The 16662-nt window shown below is 46.7% G+C and overlaps 1 protein-coding gene across 1 annotated transcript in view; it reads left to right on the top strand.

Annotated features, from left to right (window-relative positions):
- Window positions 1-16662, top strand: part of LOC122564162 (sphingosine-1-phosphate transporter SPNS2-like) — a 97678-nt gene that overhangs the window by 67050 nt on the left and 13966 nt on the right. The window contains exons 5-10 of the mRNA XM_043718809.2: window positions 948-1014; window positions 3254-3396; window positions 4827-4979; window positions 6587-6776; window positions 14300-14365; window positions 16255-16353. Coding sequence (XP_043574744.1) covers window positions 948-1014; window positions 3254-3396; window positions 4827-4979; window positions 6587-6776; window positions 14300-14365; window positions 16255-16353 — 718 coding nt within the window. The remainder of the gene's footprint in view (window positions 1-947; window positions 1015-3253; window positions 3397-4826; window positions 4980-6586; window positions 6777-14299; window positions 14366-16254; window positions 16354-16662) is intronic.

Here is a 16662-nt window from a genome sequence, read left to right as displayed (position 1 = left end):
AGCAGAAGTAAGGCCATTCGGCCCATCGAGTCAACTCCGCCATTCAATCATGGCTGATGTGCATTTCAACTCCACTTACTCGCATTCTCCCTGTAGCCCTTAATTCCTTGTGACATCAAGAATTTATCAATCTCTGCCTTGAAGACATTTAGCGTCCCGGCCTCCACTGCACTCTGTGGCAATGAATTCCACAGGCCCACCACTCTCCGGCTGAAGAAATGTCTCTGCATTTCTGTTCTGAATTTACCCCCTCTAATTCTAAGGCTGTGTCCACGGGTCCTAGTCTCCTCGCCTAATAGAAACAATTTCCTAGCGTCCACCCTCTCCAAGCCATGTATTTGGGGTTTTGAGACAATCTGACAGCTACGTTTACAAAGCAGATATTTTCTCATCCACCCATTCATGAATGTTACGATGTACCTCTGATGTAAATAGGACTTTAATTTGGATCTACAGGTTCAGAGGTTGGGACATCACCACAAGAAACCACTTTTACTAAATATTGGAGTTAAGAAAACCATTTATCTGCCTCCCTCCTAGTTATCATAATTATCCCTCTTCCCTGAAATCAGGGACCTTAGTTCCACAGAGCCCCCACCCTATGGAGACATAGGCCTCATCAAATGCTGAGCTGAGCCACCTACCACCTGCCCCCAACACCTCCCAAATTCACAGCCCTCCCGATTACAAAGCATGCGACCATCGTCATGTTCAATGGAACAGATGACGTCAAGTTGGAGGGTGCATGGGCACATAAATCACTGACCACCTCAGCCACTGGGCATTGCTGGGCAGTGCCTGGGAGAAGAATCCCAAGAAATTGCTGCTTGCTCCAGGAGCGTTGGGAATGCTATCCCTCCTCAGTGTGAGAGTCTCCCGACTCCCCTGTTTAGTGGACATGTGCAATAATGATGCTTTAATAATGCTTCCTCTCCCTTTCCTCACAGTGGACTTGGCTACATTCTGGGATCCTGTGTGACACAGGCATCTGGAGACTGGCACTGGGCACTGCGGGTGAGTGTTCACCCTCTTCCTATCGTGTTCTCCTGGTTTTAATTTTGTCTGAGCGATTTTTCATGTTAAATGTAGGGTGTATTCTTGCAATCCAGCTGCTTGCTGTGGCCTATATTTCTGGAATGTAGGTCGATGGGGAGTGGGGGGGAATGCACTGCTGCAGAAATGCTTCCTATTGTCTGTTCTCTGTAATGACTGGGGAGCAGTTTCTACCATTTTGAGGACATGCAGTGTGAGACCTGTTTATAGTGATGGCACAACATAGGGAATCTACCCTGTGTGTGTGTGTGTGTATGTGTGTGTGTGAATCTCCTGGATTCATGCAGTTCATCTGGGTTTATGAGAATGCACCTTGACTGCACCAGATATATCTCCTTAAAGGCAGCTTGACCAATGTTGGTGCTTCAACCAGGATATGATGACAGCAGACTATCTGGTCATTTGTGGGAACTTGTGCATTGATTGACTGCTGCATTTTCCTACATTGCAACAGAGTTTACATTCCAAAGTTTAAATTATCTGGTTGTGGGCCTTTATTACCTATCCACAATTGATCCGATAATTGTGATAATTATAATTCTTGACCCCAGTGCAGTTTATTAGGATATAGAAACACTCAGTGCTGTGAGGAAAGGAGAGCCAGGATTTTGACCCAGCGACAGTGAAGTATAGGGATTCCCTGATTTACAAACTCAATCCTTCCAGGGGTGTCATTTTAAAGATCTGACATGCGAGTGCGTCATCAGACATATCAACAGCTCTTTTATGTCATCCTGGATTGTGTATTTACCTGACCTGCTGTGCATTTCCAGCACCACTCTAAACTTGACTCGAATCTCCAGGATCTGCAGTCCTCACTTTCTCCTATTTCCCAGACTTGTCAATGGACTCAATACAGAAGCTGTTGGACCCGGGGACTGCCTGTAACAGTAGTTAACTGGCTGTGATGCACTTTAGAATATTCTAAGGAAAGAGGGGCACTGTAAGTTTCTGGCCCTTTCTAACGCTTGTTGAATGCAGTGATAGCTAGACTGGAGTTCTAGCCACTTGGCTGAAACATGCAAGATGTTCTCAACAGGCGCACCAATCAACCACACCGCCCCGTGGCCCAACATTTCAACTCCCCCTCCCACTCTGCCGAGGACATGGAGGTCCTGGGCCTCCTTCACCGCCACTCCCTCACCACCAGACGCCTGGAGGAAGAACGCCTCATCTTCCGCCTCGGAACACTTCAACCCCAGGGTATCAATGTGGACTTCAACAGCTTCCTCATTTCCCCTTCCCCCACCTCACCCTAGTTCCAAACTTCCAGCTCAGCACTGTCCCCATGACTTGTCTGAACTTGTCCTACCTGCCTATCTCCTTTTTCACCTATCCACTCCACCCTCTCCTCCCTGACCTATCACCTTCATCCCCTCCCCCACTCACCTATTGTACTCTATGCTGCTTTCTCCCCACCCCCACCCTCCTCTAGCTTATCTCTCCACGCTTCAGGCTGTCTGCCTTTATTCCTGATGAAGGGCTTTTGCCTGAAACGTCAATTTCGGAGCTCCTTGGATGCTGCCTGAACTGCTGTGCTCTTCCAGCACCATTGATCCAGAATCTGGTTTCCAGGCGTCTGCAGTCATTGTTTTACCTGGATGATAAGGGGATGTTTCCCCTAGTGGGAGAATCGAGAACTACAGCTTACCAGGGTTTCAAAATAAGGGATCACTCCTTTCAAACACACATGAGGAGAAACATTTTTCCCTCGGGATTGTGAGTCCTTGGAATGCACTTCCAAGGTGGTGAAAGCAGACTCCTTAATATTTTTAAGGTGGATGTGATGAATTTTGTCAAGAAAAGGGGTGAAAGGTTATCTGATACCCCTACATTGTCCAGTCTACAATGTAGGGATCGAAGATTGTGGTGTTGGAAAAGCATAGCTGGTCAGTCAGCATCCGAGGAGCAGGAGAATCAACATTTCAGGCATAAGCCCTTCATCAGGAATGTAGGGATATCAGATTTCCACCCCAAAAGAACTTTAATAAACAAAGGTATGTTGTTTTAGCAACGGTCGATGATCGTTGTCATGGCTGGGACGAGTTTTGCAATACCACATTTGCTTCATTAAATTTAAACTTCACTGGGTGCCCTGGTGGGATTTGAACCTGGGAACATGGCCAACACGACATGATTGCAGGGTCAGGCTGTTCTCTCTATGCCTCTTGTTTCAAACAAAACATTTCTCCCCAAACAGGTGACTCCAGCCATGGGTTTTACTGCGGGGACCCTCATCATCCTATTGGTCCCTGAGCCAAAGAGAGGAGCGGCAGAACAGCAGCTGGTGCAGCTCCGAGCCAGTACATCCTGGACCAAAGACATGAAGGCCGTGGTGAAAATGTAAGCACTGTGATGGTGTGGGAATGGGATGGGATGGCTGCTCAGTCACGAGTGTGGAAGTCAGGGAATGCTATCAAAGTGGGGACAGAGAATGGAAGGAGTGCTGCACTGTCAGAGGGCTGCACTTGTCAGAGGGTCAGTGCTGAGGGAGTGCTGCACTGTCGGAGGGTCAGTGCTGAGGCAGTGCTGCGCTGTCAGAGGGTCAGTGCTGAGGGAGTGCCGCACTGTCAGAGGGTCAGTGCTGAGGGAGTGCTGCACTGTCGGAGGGTCAGTGCTGAGGGAGTGCTGCACTGTCGGAGGGTCAGTGCTGAGTTAGTGCCGCACTGTCAGGGTCAGTGCAGAGGGAGCGCCGCACTGTCACAGGGTCAGTGCTGAGTTAGTGCCGCACTGTCAGGGTCAGTGCTGAGGGAGTGCTGCACTGTCAGATGGTCAGTGCTAAGGGAGTGCTGCACTGTCAGATGGTCAGTACTGAGGGAGTCCTGCACTGTCAGATGGTCAGTGCTGAGGGAGTGCTGCACTGCTGTACTGTCAGAGACTCAGTGCTGAGGGAATGCTGCACTGTCAGAGGCTCAGTGCTGAGGGAGTTCTGCACTGTCAGATGGTCAGTGCTGAGGGAGTGCTGCACTGTCAGAGGGTCAGTGCTGAGGGAGTGCTGCACTGTCAGAGGGTCAGTGCTGAGGGAGTGCTGCACTGTCGGAGGATCAGTACTGAGGCAGTGCTGCGCTGTCAGAGGGTCAGTGCTGAGGGAGTGCCGCACTGTCAGAGGGTCAGTGCTGAGGGAGTGCTGCACTGTCGGAGGATCAGTACTGAGGCAGTGCTGCGCTGTCAGAGGGTCAGTGCTGAGGGAGTGCAGCACTGTCAGAGGATCAATACTGAGGGAGTGCTGCACTGTCGGTGAGTTAGTGCCGAGGGAGTGCCGCATTGTCAGAGGGTCAGTGCTGAGGGAGTGCTGCACCGTCAGAGGGTCAGTACTGAGGGAGTGCTGCACTGTCAGAGGGTCAGTGCTGAGGGAGTGCTGCAATGCCAGAGGTGCTGCCTTTTAATTGAGACATAAACCTGCTGTGCTGCTTGCCCCCTCAGTTCGAGGTAAATCTCCCTCTGTACTATCCCGAGGAATGGTCTGGGAATTCTCCCGGTTTTCTGACCGATGTTTAACCCTGCACCCACAACCCCCAAGCAGGTTGAAAAGCCTTCAACACTCCCTGTTTATGGGAGCTTGCTGTGCATAATTTGGCTGCCGTTTGCGCTACCTCTCAGCAGTCGGTACACTTCATTGGTTGTAAAGCGTTCTGGGAGGTTGACACAGGCTCTAAAGAAATGCAGATTTCTGCCTGTGTGGGGTTTTAAATGCTGAAACGGGAAATGCGAGGGCAGGGCTTGCAGTCTGTGGGCTGAGTGTCTAATGCGTTGCCTGGTCTGCCCCCTCACAGCCCAAGCTTTGTGTTCTCCACTCTGGCCTCAGCCTCTGTGTCCTTCGCCACCGGGGTGCTGGGCGTGTGGATCCCGCTGTATCTGTTCCGGGCAGAGGTCGTCCAGAAGAACATCGAGCCGTGCACCGCGGAGCCCTGTAGTGGTAGGGACAGGTAAGCACCTCTGTGTGATGGGGCACAGACACTTTACCAGGTTTCCCAGGCAGGTCAGCAAGGGGAACTGTTACAACCTCAGTCATGTACCCCTCCTAATTCTCCAACCACACCAACCGGAGCTTGGGTGCTGCCCAGGATGGGGGAGGGAGGTACCTACAGTGGCCTGGCTTCAAGTCCCACCTGCTCCCAGATATGTCTGAACAGATTGATTTTTAAGAAGTCTATCCCCGTGCTGCCCAGTAACACAGTTTTGATTTTGTCCCCTGCCTTGTTCTCCCTTGTCACATTGCCCCTGGTGAGCAGTGTTGTGTTACTTCAGGACTCGTTTAAGTGGTGACTGCAATAATTTAGGGAAAAAACCACCAGACCTGGGTTCTGCCCCATTTGGCTTCTGGACAGGGAAAGGGTCCGGAAGGGACAGGTGGAAACTGGTGTTTGTGCTAAACTGGCCATCCACAATAGAACCCTTATAAATCTCTGCAGGTCTTTTACTGCCTAGTTCAACATCGGTCAGTGAAACACAGGATTCAGCCGTGATCCCACCCAATTATCTGACCTAGAGCCACCATAACCCAACACGGCCCACTTTACTACATTAGAGGGGATTATAGGTTAGCCCACGAGGGTGTGGGGACTGTGTCACCAGACTCTGAGACCAGGCTGATCTCGTGGTCTCCTACCCCTCCATCAATCAAACTCCACTGAAGGCTCTCAGGCTAGGCCACGGCCTAGTTGGGGAGATCCTGTCAATATTAGAGATTAAGCTCCCTTGTTTGATTTCCGCTAAGACTCACCAAATTGGAAGAAGTTAAAAATCACACAACACCAGGTTATAGTCCAACCTGTTGGATTTTTAACTTTGTCCACCCCAGTCCAACACCGGTACCTCCAAGTCAAACTAGAAGAGGCTTCTTAATGGACCTGTCAAACTTCAAACCTAAAGTTGGTCTGGCTTTTTTATGCACCTTTTTGACAGTCGTAACTTTGCGTTCTTCGTTGTGTTCAATCACCCTATGATCTTTGTATGTTATGATCTGCCTGTACTGTATGCAAAACAATACCTTTCACTGTACTTTGGTACATGTGACAATAATAAATCAAATCAAAGTTGTAGCAATGTTTTAATGCCAGTCCTTGAATATGAGAATTAGCAGCAGGTATAGGCTGTTTGGCCCTTTGAGTCTGTTCTGTCATTTGATGAGATTATGTCTGATCTGGTTGTGGCCTTAATTGTATTAACTGGCCTCCCACCACACCATGACCCTTTGTTCCCTTGGCCTTCCAAAGATTTATCGAAATTGGCTGTGAATATATTCAGTGACCCAGTGTCCACTGCTCTCTAGGGGGAAGAAATGTACAGACTAAGGATTCTCTGAGAAAATATGTCTCCTCATTTCTTAAACCTTTGTAAACTTAACCATTAATTGGCCAAACGGTTTCTCATCGAAATACCTCTGCTCCAAACAATGGATGGCGGTTTTGGGATTTGTGTCTCCTCTGTGTTCCAATGAACCCAGGAGCTCACCAGCTCTGCTATCAGTTTTGATGAGTGTGTCATTGATGATGTGGGGGTGTGGGTTAACTACGTCGTGCTCTCTTTGCAGCTTGATATTCGGGGCGATCACTTGTGTGACAGGATTCCTTGGATTGATAGTAGGTGTCGCAGCCACGAGGTGGTACCGGACAAAAAGCTCCCGAGCTGATCCGCTGGTCTGTGCGTTTGGAATGCTCAGCTCATCTATATTCATCAGCCTCATCTTTGTCTTTGCCCGGTTCAACATCGTGGGAGCCTATGTGAGTGTCACTCCGGTCCATTTCCCTCTCACTTGGAATGATAGTGTGCTGTAGAAATGCTCCATGGTCTTTGGAATTAGGTGCGGGAATAGGAAATTCAACCCTTCTTACCCGCTCTGCTATTTAACATGATTATGGCTGGTCTTATCCTAGTTTCAACTCCACTTTCCTACCCTTTATCCTGCTTTTCATCAGAAACATACCTATTTCCTTCTTCAACCAGTTGATTGTTTCTGCCCCCACTGCACTCTGGGGCAGTGCGTTACCCAGATTCACAACCCTCTGAGTGAAGTTATTTCTCCTTATCTTAGTTTTGAACCTACCTCCTCTCACTCTATGTGTCATCTTGTTCAAGACTGTCCCGCAAAGGGGAGCATCTGTTTAATGTCCACCTTATCAATCCCCTTTAGCATTTGATATACTTCAGTCAGATCATTCTTCTGAACTCCAGCAAGTACAACCACAGGCTATTTAACTGCTTCTTGAATAGCAGCCCTTTCATCTGTGGCACGGTGGCTCAGTGGTTAGCGCTGTTGTGTCACAGCACTGGGCACCTGGGTTCGATTCCAGCTTCGGGCAACTGTCTCCATGTCTTCATGGGTTTTCTCTGGGTGCTTTGGTTTCTTCCCACAGTCCAAAGGTGTGCAGATTAGGTGGACTGGCCATGCTGAATTGCCCACAGTGTCCAGGGATGTGCAGGCTAGGTGGGATAGCCATGGGAAATGCAGGGTTTCAGGGAGAGGGTGAGGGATGGGTCTGGGTGGGATGCTCTTTGGAGGGTTGGTGATGGGCTGAATGGCCTGATTCCACATTCCTGCGATCCCTGGAATCAATCAGGTGAACTGCCTCCACAACCTTCCCCAAGTAAAGATTCCAAACCTAGAACAATACTGTGGGCGGCACAGCAGTTAGCACTGCTGCCTCACAGCGCCAGAGACCCGGGTTCAATTCCCGCCTCAGGCGACTGATTGTGTGGAGTTTGCACATTCTCCCCGTGTCTGCGTGGGTTTCCTCCGGGTGCTCCGGTTTCCTCCCACAGTCCAAAGATGTGCAGGTCAGGTGAATTGGCCATGCTAAATTGCCCGTAGTGTTAGGTAAGGGGTGGATGTAGGGGTATGGGTGGGTTGTGCTTCGGCGGGGCGGTGTGGACTTGTTGGGCCGAAGGGCCTGTTTCCACACTGTAAGTAATCTAATCTAATCTAATACTCCTCAGGTTGGTCTCACCAACACCTTTTATAATTGGAACAACATTTCTTTGCTTTTATAATCCAGTCCTTTTGCAATAAATGCCAGGATTCCATTTGCCTTTCTTGTTATATGCTGCACTGCATACCCACTTTCTGCGATTCATGAACAAAGATACCCAGATCCCTCTGCTTCCCATTTAGATAATAATTTGCTCATTTAACTTCCTGGCCAAAATAGACAACTTTACACTTTATCTGTCCTACGAGCAAGCAGTTTTTCAGAATGACTGTTACTCACCAAGCAATCTCTGCCTGAACTTTATTCAAAGTAGTCCTCTTTTCTAAAAGAAAAGGGGCTTCACACACTGGCTAGAGATGTGGTTTGAGCTCTTGGCTTTGAGATACTTTTATAATGTACTGAATGACCAGATTATACAACAAGGTAGGCAATGGACAGTTAATCCTGGCCTTCCCAGCGATGTCTACCTCGCCAAAATATAAGGGAGAATGCAAAAGATGGTACTTGCATTTGTATAGCACCTTTTGTGACCTCAGGATCCCAAAAGCACTTTCATTGACAATCTGCCCACAATATTGACCAGAACAGCTGTACATTTGGGTGAGGGATAGAAATTAGTTGGGACCCCACTTATTCTCAAAATGGTACACTCACATCCACTTGGGAAGGCAGACAGTGTCTGAAAGATGACACCTCTGACAATGCAGCACTCCTTCAGCATTGGATACAAGCCTCAATTTTGTCCTTAAGTGTCAGAATGAGAGTTAAAGAATCATCTTTTTTTTAATTTCAAAAATATAATTTATTTATTAAAAAAACCTCTTTGTACATAATCATTGTCACAAAAGCAGGATGGTTTTGTACAGTTACATATCAAGTAATTAAGCAAAATATTGGACTTTGACTCTATCCAAAAAAAACCAAAAAGCTCTCTTCACACATACAATACTAACATTTCCATATATCTGAGACACTGAGAGGGTACGATAACTGAACGCTTACTTTCTGATTCATTGGTGACAGCGCTACCAACTGAACTGTAGCTCATGAGTAGAAAAATAACCACAACCTCTTTCTCAGACACATTCAGTCTACAGTACAGAAAAAAAACACTTCAGCCCATTAGTCTGTGCCAGTCAAAGACAAACAACTAACTAATAGAATCCCATTAGCCAGCACTTGGCTCATAGCCACCATCATTTACTTGTTTTTATTTAAACTGCTGCAATCATTATATTCAAATTTCTTCTATTCCTCCAAAGTTGCGCAGCCTTCCTATGCAAGCTGAGAAGGTTCTCAGACTTAGCAACAGATTTAATATTCCCTCATTCGTCTTGATGTTAGCTTCTTAAGGCTTTTCAAAGCCGAAGCTCAGTATCATCTTAATCTCACCTGGATTGTTTTTTAAACTTGATGTTGTGCACTCTGGATAACTTTGATCAGAAAAAAATCGAAGATTGAGGCACAGGGGATTTGCAAACCTAATCTTTCCCTGAAAGCAGGAGTCCCAGTTTCTTTTAAGACTCAGTTGGTGCTGGATTTGATCCATCTCCCCAGACGCCAGAAAGCTCTTCTTCTCTCTGTTTCTGATTATTACTATTTTTGTGAAGGAAGACTTGACTTGATCATATGTTTTAATAATCTGGCAAACAGAATTCTTTCATCTGGATTCAGGTCACATTGTGTAAAGAACCCTGTGATCTTGCTGTGTCTGTCCATTCTATAGATAGCACCATCTTGCCATCTCTCTGTATCCTGGCTTCACTTCAGGCATGTTTCCTATTTAGTATGACACCAGATGGGACACATTTAATCAAAGGAATTAATTGCAAACCACTACCCTAGCTAATGTGTCCCACCTGGGATTTATTTTTAAACAGGACAATTCTGAACAAATTTCAGTGGGAAACCTTGCTGAGTTCTCTGCCTGAGAGGCAGGTCCCACCAAGTGTGTTGTGAACTCCAACATTTGCAATTCCCAAATCTGGGTTGGGGATCGTGCCCTGTGCAGTTTTAGTCTCAATCTGATCCACACTGGTGGTGTGAGTTACTGTGACGCATTTACATGCATGTTGCAGCCTGGAGCTATAGACAGGGAAAGTGGAAGCTTCAGCTGCTCCGCACCCTCATGGTCGAGTAGGAATCGCTCTTATTTTTACTTGGGAAGTTTTGCTAGTTGATACTCAACCACACAATGGACACATCTTAGAGTCATAGAGTCTTACAGCACGGAAATAGACCCTTCGGCCCAACTCGTCCATGCCAACCAAACTGAACCAGTCCCATTTGCCTGAGTTTGGCTCATATCCCTCTAAACCTTTCCGATCCATGCACCTGTCCAAGTGTCTTTTAAATGTAATTGTATCGGCCTCTACCACTTTCTCTGGCAGCTCGTTCCATACACACACGACTCTGTGCAAAAAAGTTGCCCTGCAGGTGCCTTTTAAATCTTTCCTCTCTCAGCTTCAACCTATGCCCTCTAGTTTTGGACTCCCCTACCCTGGGAGAAAGACCTTGGTTATTCACCCTATCCATGCCCCTCATGATTTTGTAAACCTCTGTAAGGTCACCCCCACTCCCATTCCCTCCAATGTAATCACACCCTTCGTTTGGTGTGGTGGCCAGAACTCCAAACAGTGCTCCAGCTGTAGCCAAACCGAAGTCCTATACAGTTCCAACACTGGGTCAACTCATCCAGCACTTCCCTCCCTAACAGCAACATGGCCGTGCCTACGCTCCAAAGACTGCAGTGGCTCAAGAAGGCGCCCCCTCCAGGCACAATTAGCAATGACAAGAAATGCTGGTCAAGCCAACAATGTCCAAATCCGAAGAATGAATAAAGAGAAAATAAAAACACGGGACACGCTGACAAAATCGTGGTCTGATATTGGGATTGCTCATGTAGTTTTGTGTATCTTTTCCCTGAGGTTTTCACATCAGCACTTCCTTCAGTAAAATGTAATTTAAAAACCTTGCTTAATAAGTCTGAAAGTTTAGCTCTAGCCTGAGAATGGCAGTCTAAAGATTTTCATCCAGGTTATAGTTCTACCAGACTTCCAGGCACTGTAAATCCAGGTCCTGTGAGCAAACTCAGAGTCATTGTCTATAGAAGGCATCTTGCGATAGGTCAGTGATCAGACCATTTTGTAAATAACCTCTTGCTTCTACCATGTACCTCCTGGAGAAAGATACATAAAACAGTATAAGCTCTTGTTGGAGAAACACTGTGTACAAGCAAACAGACACTGCATTCTGAAACAAGACAGCTTGATGGGGATCACTCCAGACAATGCAGGAACTCTCTTTTCATGTACTACTTGTGAATGTCTCAAATAGAGACAGTTTCTGTCAGAAAGGAACTTCCTAATCTATCCAGGCTCCAGCACAACACCCACGTTCTCAGATACCCACCACATTGATATTTTGATCATCTCTAATTGGAGCAAAGTGCCCCTTTTGCAGGCTGCTCTCTCTCTCTTGGCACCAAAGTTCCTGGCTAGAGTTGCACCTCTTGCGGAGAGCTGAGCAGAAAAATCTCGGCTGAATGGCCAAAGTGCAGCGCTGAGGGCGCTCCACACTGTCAGAGGTGCCAGCTTTCAGCGGAGAGGCAAAACCTTGTTCCTGTCTGCCTCCACTCTTGCTCTTCACCACTATTCATGTCCCCTCACCACAACACCACCTCCAGGTGTCCAACAAAAAGATCTGACAGCACTTATTTTGAAGAACAGGGGAGCCCTGCCTGTCAATGTTTCACCTTCACATATCTCGGGGTTTGCTGTGCATTCATTAACTGCTGTAGAAATGACAAGGAGCGCTTAATTGGCCTTAAACATGTTAGGAGATCAGAAAAAGTCCTAGATAAATGCAAGATCTTGACTGCTTTTGCACATCTTGTTTGCTGTATCCTTTCCCTTTGTCTCCTTAACCTTCTTTAAGCCCTGGCCAATGTACACTGGTTCTGACATTTCACGTACTCCTGCCTGTTCCCTTCGCCCACACAGTTTGAGCTGCCTCGCGTTCCCTGCATTTTCCGTTCCAGGGTTCCTCACAGAGAGAGAGAAAAAAAAGTATAACTTTCAAAACCCTTATTGCAATTGAATTGTCCTGAGATTTATGAAGCCTATTTGCATCAAACGACTGGGGAGTATTCCAAATGGACAAAGGTTAGACCACTCAGTGTGCTGCCAGGTCTGAGCTGCAGCAGCAACCTCTCGGAGTTGTTCGTTTACAATGCTGCAGAATGTTGAAGGGAAATTTCTTTCAGCCAAATCCGCTGCCTTTGAGCTCAATTGTGTTTGATACGCTGCCGATTCAACTTTGGTGCCCTTCTCTGGTCCACTTCCACTGGTGACCTCTGAACAGTCGGTCACAGATTACTTCAGTTTGTTTGTCTGGCCGAGAGTCAGAGTTAGAAATTAAAACTGTGTGCTGTGATCCTCACCAGCACCCCTCAGCCCTCTGCTGCCTTAACGTCGGTATCTAAAGCCTGGGGAAGAATTTACTTGAGAAAGGAACAAGGTGCTCGAAAAGGTTCTTTGCAGAGACAAACAACTCCAATTCTCACCAATCAGCATACTCTGTTGCGAGGATTGACAGGCACACTGCACACCCTTCCTACATTCCCTCTCCTTCCTTCGTTTCCATTTGCTGAGGGAGCAAGGTAGGCGAATCCACTGTTAGAACTGTTGATGAAAATCGCTTTTTGAGAATTAATTTGGAAAAAGGGCCAGCCAAATTTTTATTTGAATCGTAGAGTTTTGACCATTTGGCCAGTCTTCTTCTGGTAAAGGGATCTCAAGCCAAAACAACGGGTCTCCCAGTTAAGACAGTGATGTGGACAACTTTATTAATCTCTCAGGAGGTCATTGGAAGTCTCTTCCCCAGAAAACTCTGCGGGTTTAACATCATTGAGTATATTCAAGGTTGAATTAGACAAACCTTTCATTGACAAAGAGAGTCAAGAGTTATGAGGGACAACAGATAGAAAGGTGAGATTTAGGCCACAGACATGACGTTATTGAATGATAGGGCAAGCTCAAGGGGCCAAATGGCCTTCTCCTGCTCTTATTTCTTATGGTCCTATGTTCAGTGATTAGATCCCATACAGTGTGGAAACAGGCCCTTCGGCCCAACAAGTCCACACCGACCCTCCAAAGAGTAACCCACCCAGACGCATTTCCCTTTGACTATTGCACCTAACACTATGGGCAATTTAGCATGGCCAATTCACCTGACCTGCACATCTTTGGATTGTAGGAGGAAACCCACGCAGACATGGGGTGAATGTGTAAACTCCACACAGACAGTCGCCCGAGGCTGGAATCAAACCTGGGTCCCTGGCGCTGTGTGGCAGCAGTGATAACCACTGAACCACTTACCCTCACTGGTTCTTTGGAAAGAGGGTTATTTAATTTCATTGCCTCTGCCCTTTCCCCATTTTCTTACCACTTCTAAATTTTTAAATAACCATTCACCTACTTTTTAAAGTAGATTCAGCTCACTTCCACACCTGCACTCCTCCCACCCCCCACTCCTCGTTTATAATCTGCACCTAACACTAGGTCTTTATAACAACAAGTGATCTCTATGCACCCCAGTGTGATATGTAAATAGCTATACCCATAGTTTGCAAGGATGTGAAGTAAATGAACTTTATTTCTTTAGTCCAGGAGATCAACATTCACTTGCTTGGGATTAAAAGGGAGCTTCCTACCAATATTTTACTGTTACCTTTTAATGAATGAATGTTGTGTGTCTTTGTTGGAGGTGAGATTACATTTTTTTAACTCATTCACAGGATGAGGGCATTACTGGTTAGGCCATCATTTATTATTTCAGTCAGTTAAGACTTAACCACATGTAGACCAGACCAGGTACAGATGGCAAATCTCCTTTGCTAAAGGACTTTAGTCATCCTTAGACTCTTCATTTCAGATATTTATTGAATTCAAATTCCACCATCTGCCACGGGGAGGGGGGCCAGATTTGAACTCATGCCCCCAGAGCATTACTTGGGCCTCTGGGTTAATAGTCCAGTGATAAAACCACTGGGCCATTACCTCCCCTAGTTGAGCAGAGGCTGATTTTGTACTGATGAGAACAGACCTTAGCAGTTAGGTTCCTGGAAAACAGAGCTAGACCAGGTGCTGCCAATCTCTTGCCCCACTCTCCCAATCCGAACAAACCTGCTGGTCAGTTTCAGTGGGCTTAAAACCCTCAGTTTTTAAAGTGGCCCTGAACATTCACTCAATTTCATACAATGTGATCTCTGTTTATTGACACAAGGTTCTAATGTCCACCTTTCTCTCCTTTAACAGATGTGTATATTTATCGGAGAAACCCTCCTGTTTTTGAACTGGGCCATCACGGCAGATATCCTCATGGTAGGTTTCCTTTACACAGTTTTAAAGTGTAATTCCTTTCCTTCACGGGCAGTGAATTTTGTGTGTGTACCAATTCTGTGCCGTAGCAGATGAAGAAGGGGAGCAGTCATTGGGAAAAGACTCGCTCCCTCTTCTCGCCACTGACTACATCTTCTAAATATTCCGAGAAGGAGGATTATGAAGGGGTGCGAGGAGAGAGTGGGAGAGTGCAGTCCGTGAACTGGCTCCCTGAGAGGGTCAGCACGGACATGATGGCCACTTTCCATGCTGTAGCACGAATTCTACATCTGCTCATCTCACCTAGGGGCTGGAGAGGCTAAACTCTGGGAACAAAGAACTAGCATCAATAATAGCCTGCAAACTTATAAAATCCCAAACCGTTCAGTGCCCTCTTTAGGGGAAAATTGGTCACCTTTACCCGTCTGAGCGACATGTGATTCCAAGCCCCGCGGTAATGAAAGTGACACCAAACCAGCCTGTGAAGTGACTGGGCGTGCCAGCTGGTACCTGCCACCACCACCACCTCAGGGCAGTGGGGGATAAACATCGTGCTCAGAATGTACAATCTTGAGAGCTATTCTCCTCATCCTTCACTAGGTGAAGGTTAACAACACTTCCCTGCTAAAGGACCCAGTGTCATGTTAATGCCATACACTGTACCATGACAGTAGATTGCTAAACTTGGGCACAGAGATTCCTGTGGGCAAGATGTTGTGCTCAGTTGTTCAGCGTCTAATTGCATGAATCTGCTTATTACTGATGCTCACTGTGTTTGCTTGGTGAAGCTTAAGTGTGGACACCGGGAAAGTAAAGCTTGTAGGAAGGGCTAGAATAAGGAGCTGAAGCATGGAGCTGGTTACAGGCTGAGAAATTCAAATCACCACTACATTGCCCTGAGATAGCACCTGTACAATATGAACCTACCTTGGGTGATGTTGCAGAGCTCCTGGCAGCTGGTTAGACAGTAACACTGGCTGTCAGCCAATCAGGGGCGTCAGTTGGCATTTGCACACAAAGGGAGAGAAAATGAGCAAATGTATCAGCTTCTTCCAATAAGGCTGCAGAACAGTATGTATGTTGCAATGTTTGTGTGGCTATCAATGACTTGATTTGAAAATATTTACTCTTGTGTTAAAGACCTTCCCAATCCCATCTTTCCCTATCTTTATATCCTCTGACACTTCCACAAGCTCTTGCAATTTTGGCTCCTTCTGTATCTCCATCTTCACTTGCTCCACGCTGCTTTTAGCCACCTCTGGTGCTCCACGCTGCTTTTAGCCACCTCTGGTGCTCCACGCTGCTTTTAGCCACCTCTGGTGCTCCATGCTGCTTTTAGCTCTGGAATTCCATCTCTGAACCTCTCCACCTCGATTTCCTTCTTTAGGAAATAACTTGGAGCAAGTCTTGGCCCACCTGCTGTCATAAGCCCTTCCTTTAAGGCTGGTGCCAAGTCTGATGTCTGTTATGTTCATTGAAGTGACTTACTATATTAAAGGTACTACATAAGTTGCTGTTATTGTTTGAAGGAGCCTTCCTCAGTGTCTCTGTTTGGAAACAGGGATAATGGGGGCCGTTACACCATGGGGCAGTGTGTCATTCTCTGGAGATAAAGAAAACTGGCCTCTGAGACTCAAAATGCTTTGTTGGGATTTAAGCTGAAACTGTATTTTAGTTTTAATGTGGAGGTGCCAGTGTTGAACTGGGATGGACAAGGTCAGGTTATAATCCAACAGCGTTATTTGAAATCACAAGCTTTCAGAGTGCTGCTCCTTTGTCTGGTGGAGTGCTTGTATTTTAGTTTGATGAGTAATGAGATCCTTGTTGACTTGATAATGATGGGTGATGGGTGATGCTTAAATCAATTAACTCTCTCTCCGTTCTGTTTCCAGTACGTTGTTATTCCTACTCGTCGCTCGACCGCAGTGGCCTTGCAGAGTTTCACCTCTCACCTGCTCGGAGATGCAGGCAGCCCTTATTTAATTGGTGTTGTAAGTACAATTTGGCTTTCACATTCATTTCTGATTAACTAATGAATGACTGCGCACATTCTGGCCGCATATTAGACTGGAGGGCCTCAGGGTAGGGCTAACTTGAGCTCCCAATCCCAACTATGCTGTTCTGGGAATCTGTACAGGGATAAAGTTAATCCGAGGCAAGCTGTCATCCACTGTCTAGTGATTGGTTCAAGGTGGAAGCTTGGGACCAGGTCAACTAATGGCCACCTTGACTTTGGGAGATTAGTGGGAGAGTGTGGAGAAAGCAATTACAAGCCACAATTACAGGGAACAGAGACTTAG

The sequence above is a fragment of the Chiloscyllium plagiosum genome, unplaced genomic scaffold (assembly GCF_037043375.1).
Source record: "Chiloscyllium plagiosum isolate Xiang-an unplaced genomic scaffold, Cpla_swu_hap1 HiC_scaffold_31, whole genome shotgun sequence".
Classification (NCBI taxonomy): Eukaryota; Metazoa; Chordata; class Chondrichthyes; order Orectolobiformes; family Hemiscylliidae; genus Chiloscyllium; species Chiloscyllium plagiosum.
This window is presented reverse-complemented; position numbering and strand designations above follow the sequence as displayed.